This window comes from Mandrillus leucophaeus, unplaced genomic scaffold, assembly GCF_000951045.1.
Source record: "Mandrillus leucophaeus isolate KB7577 unplaced genomic scaffold, Mleu.le_1.0 Scaffold398, whole genome shotgun sequence".
Classification (NCBI taxonomy): domain Eukaryota; kingdom Metazoa; phylum Chordata; class Mammalia; order Primates; family Cercopithecidae; genus Mandrillus; species Mandrillus leucophaeus.
This window is the reverse complement of record NW_012104231.1, coordinates 98,747-103,250: the sequence shown is the minus strand read 5'-3', so window position 1 is coordinate 103,250 and position 4,504 is coordinate 98,747. Positions and strand designations below refer to the sequence as shown.

Here is a 4,504-nt window from a genome sequence, read left to right as displayed (position 1 = left end):
GTGTGTGTAGCCACTGAGATAGCTGTTTCATTTTGCTTTACTTTAATAATACTCTCTACTCATATTTACTTTGCAGCCCACATTGCTTTCTTGAGATATATGATCTGATATTATAATGGTGCATTCGTTTGATTGTTTGTCTAGTTGGTTATTTTCTGCTTGCCCTCAATAGAACAGGTGTCTAGAGCACAAGGACTGGTCTTTCTGTTCCTTACTGCACCACAGGGCATAAAAGAGTACCTGGCACATAGTAGGTGTTTATTAAACACAAGCCCTTTTTCTCTCATACTTGTGAGACCACAACAGTTGGAAGCCAAATCCTTGTGTGCTGACGCAAGGAATGATGCTATGGAGCACCCATAGGCAGGCCGGGGGTGGGGCAGGAGCATCTGTAGACCCTTAGGGAGCTCCATGGACCCCATTTTCTCATCCTTAGCAAAAATGCCCTCAGAGGCCCAGCAGCCGACCTGTGCCCAGTCCTGGTGATATGGGTGGTTCCTTCCATGATATTTTATTGCTTACTTTTATTTCTCACACAGAGATTACTCTGTGGATTACTTCGCTTTTTAAAAAAGTTCGAGTCCAATGTAATTTGTTCAATGTATTAAAATCCCAATTTCAAAAGTCCAGTGCTTCCTTGAGACTTGAAATTTGGCGGATAAACCTTGTTCTACCTGTAACAGGCAAATGTTAATAACGTCCTTGATGAGGCCTGTGAATAATTCTTGGTCCATCACCGATTTAGTTCATTTAATAGTTTTGAACATTTTGATTGCACTTCCAAAATGAATATGTTTAAATTGATGTTTTAGTACTTCAGCTTTCTACCTTTAGCAAAGCCTTCTGTGTATAAACTAGTTTTTCAAAATCTAAGAATTTAAACATATGACTGTGATGAACTTAGGGGAGGTCTCTTAAATGTTCCAAAACTGTACACACTAACTCGTTCAATTCCTCGATTTCACACTTTCAATTGGATTATCAGGGTGTCACTGACATAGGCCAAATTCTCCACTCCTCAAAATACCAAATTGGCATAGATTGCTTTATGCTAAAATATTCATACTATGAAATTCAATTTCTCGATCCTGTCTAGACTTTAGAAGAAACGCACACCTACCCAGGAGGCCGTCTCCACTCAGGGAGCCCAGGTGACTAATGGCCAGGGAATCCGGGCAGCCTGCCGTGGGCTTCTAGCTACCATTTCTGAGGGGTTCACTGTTTCTGTGTGAGTCTTGCCCGTGGCACTTTGGTGAGAAGAGGAGGTGCCAGGAGGGAGGCCACATCTCTGAGTTCCGTTTCCACACACCCCTGGGAGCCTGCCCTTCCCAGCCACGTTCTGCTCACACTGGGTCTGGCACGGTCAGAGTCGAGGCCTTTGAACGGCTTTGTGTTTTCAGGCCCATAGGACGCCAGGGACATGGAACTGGTCTGCCATGGAGGAACCTCACAGGGCTTTTTCCACCTGGGGTCATGATTCTAACCCTTCTAACACCTGCACAGGGACCATTGGTGGTGCAGCTGGGGCCACAGCCTGCCACCTGTCCCTCATGGGACTGAACCCGAGGCCAGCGTTTGCTTTAGGATTTTGCTGTCCTCCAAGAGGTGCGGATCACCTCACTTCGAAGCTGGGGCCAATTCACCAATTCCCCTGTTCAGGGGGCAGGTGTCCAGTGGCCCCTGCGAGCAACTGCATGCCACCCTTCCCCACCCCTGCCCCCGCTCCCACCTGAAGCTGCTTCCGACTCATTCACAGTCCTGCATCTTGGCAGCACTGGCTTGGACGGGAGCCTGATCCAGTGCCAGCGTGCCACTCCTTGGCAAGGCTCCTGGTCTGCTCATACCACTTTTCTCCAGCCAATGTCCTCTAGGGTTGGAACCAACTCCCTGCACGCTGGCCCAGGGAGGTCCCTGGTAATCGTCCTGCGTCCCTCTCCCTCCCCTGGGAATCACCTCAGACCGCAGTGGATGTTCCTAAATTTCTGTGGACTCACAGCAGCTTCTCGGTCAGTGATCTCCTTAAGGGCTGGATTCCACAAGCCCTTCTGTCCTGCTGCGGGCCTCAGGCAGTGTTCCCGCCAAGCTTTCCCTAAAGACACAAACAGGCAGGCCCTTTCCACACCGGCCTCGGGGAGCCTTCTGCTGGGCAGAGCATCCCTGCCAGGGGAAGCCAGGCTCATTAAGTGGGAAGCCTGTGGGGCCTGCGGAAGGCAGCAGCCCTGAGGCTGTCTCCGCCGCCAGTTGGTGCCACCAAGCTGTCAGGAGGGAGTGGCCTTCCCCACTGTGGTTGGGAAATGGAGACAGAGGTTACAGTGGGCGGCTGCAACCCTATAAGAACCACGGAGTTCCTTCAGTGGCAAAGACCAGAGCCACAAAGGCTGAGCCAAGCTGCCGTGGCCATGGGACCTGCTCTCCTCGCCCTCTCCTTCCTGTGGACCATGGCCTTGACTGAGGACACCTGTCCAGGTGAGTCAGTCCCCCCGGGGGTTAGGACCTTAGAGCGATCACACTCTGGGAAGCTGACAGCGGCCACCTGCTGACCACTCACAGCACGCCAGGCCCGGTACTACGCCCTTTGTGAAGGTTCCTGCCTTAGTTTCTCAACAGCTCGTTTTAAGCCTCGCACTTTAAAGAGGAGACAGAGGCTCAAAGAAACAGATGCAGCTAACACAGGGGTTAGGAACAGAGCCCTGGGGTCAAACGGGCCAGGTCCCAAATTCAGAGCATGGAGCAGGGGAGTCTCCCTGGGGCTGAATCCTCCACTGAAGGGCTGTCCTAAGAGTCCCACCAGCTGTGTGAGGAGGCGGCGGGCGTACAGGGCGCTGGTGGGGGGTGGGCCTAGTCAGAGTCTGTGCCACGATCGTGTCACTGGAAGACCACCCAGCTGGACGTGGCCAGCAGAGTCAAGCCCCAGCTCTGCGGGGAATTTGGCCTGAGATGTGCCCGGCACTGGGGACAGGTGGTCCCCACTGTGTCCCTGATGTAGTCCAGTGAGGACAATGTGACCCCAGGGCTCCAGACCTCCTTCCCTGAGCTCCTGGGGGCACTCAGGTGGTTCCCAGCAGCTCCACCGGTAGCTCTGCCTTCTGGGGGAGGCTCTGGGCCCCCCTGCATCGTGGCCACGCTGGAGTACATTGCTCTGAGCTCAGAACCCGGGATGGCTTCCAAAAACCCTGGTGGGCCCCATGGCCTGAGCCTGCTCGTGGTGGACCAGGGGACCAGGGCAATGATGGGTCCCGTGGAGAAAGGCCCCGGGTGGGGCTAGGAAGAAAATGCACACCACAGAGGCCCTTCACTGTTTATGTTATGAGTGAGTTAACTTTTTTCCCCTAAACCTGTCTTATTTTCCAGATTATCCAACATTACCAAGTATTCTTTTTTAATGAGAAAAATTAAGCAAATAAAAAAGTGGTCTACACTTGCTCTGACCAGTGAGCCAGGGGTGAGGACAGATTAAAAAAAAATCCAACAAGCAGTGGCAGCTGCCGTGTCTCCGGTGAGAGCGCTGCTCTGTTCCCCAGTCTCTAAGGGCGCCCTTAGCAGGGCATATTGATTTCATAATCAACAACATGAAAAATAGTTTTTCAAGGAAGTAGAAAACCCTCAGTTTGGCTCCAGCTGTGCCACACCTGGCTCTGTGTCCTTGGACCTCACACTGCCCCTCTCCAGAGGACCTAGAAGGCCCCTTCCAGCCCAGTAATTCCACAACCACATTCCCAAGGTCTGGGAGGGAAAAGGCTTTGTCAGCCTCAATTCCCCAAGTTTCTTAGAAACATTGATTGTCATTGTTTATTGCAAGTGCCCACTGTTTATTAAGCTCTTTCTAAATGCCACGAATTACACTAAGAGATTAAAATGTACATTCTCTAATCCAGCCCTGGCCACAACCTTGTTATTATCCCCACTTCGCAGCCCAGGGCACAAAGCTCAGAGGAGTTAAGTGACTTGACCCAGGACACACAGCACTGAGGAGATGGGGCTCCCCTAGGTAGGGGTGGCCTCCAACGCCAGGACTCTTCCCCCCATCACGTCTCCGCCTCACCAGTGCCCGAGGGGCGAGGACAGACCAAGGCCCCAGCAGAGCTGAAAACCTCACTTTCCAGCCACTGTTGGGCCAGGCACTGAGTGGGTACCTGTGTTTCTCTGCAGAGGTGAAGGTGGTGGGCCTGGAGGGCTCTGACAAGCTCACCATTCTCCGAGGTTGCCCGGGGCTGCCCGGGGCCCCAGGGCCAAAGGGAGAGGCAGGCACCAATGGAAAGAGAGGTAGGTGCGGGCCGGGTGGGGAGGCCAGGCATGGCGGGGGCCACTGGCTCTTGCTCTTTTTGAAGCTAGATGCTGAGTTGGGCAACACCCCCACCGTGGTTCATAGATTGAGAGCCTGGGTCTGGCCCCTGTTAGAGCCAGGGACAGAGCTGACTCCCAGGGCCCAGTGGGCGTTCTGAAAATGCCTTAGTGGGGTGCTCATCTTTTAATGACTTAATGAGTGCCCAGTGAGTATTTTGGC

The 4,504-nt window shown here is 52.9% G+C and overlaps 1 protein-coding gene across 1 annotated transcript in view; it reads left to right on the top strand.

Moving 5' to 3' along the window:
• The first annotated feature begins 1,868 nt into the window (after nucleotides 1-1,868).
• LOC105547810 (ficolin-2-like) overlaps nucleotides 1,869-4,504 on the top strand; it is an 8,716-nt gene continuing 6,080 nt past the window's right edge. The window contains exons 1-2 of the mRNA XM_011991525.1: nucleotides 1,869-2,466; nucleotides 4,150-4,305. Coding sequence (XP_011846915.1) covers nucleotides 2,295-2,466; nucleotides 4,150-4,305 — 328 coding nt within the window. The 5' untranslated portion in view covers nucleotides 1,869-2,294. The remainder of the gene's footprint in view (nucleotides 2,467-4,149; nucleotides 4,306-4,504) is intronic.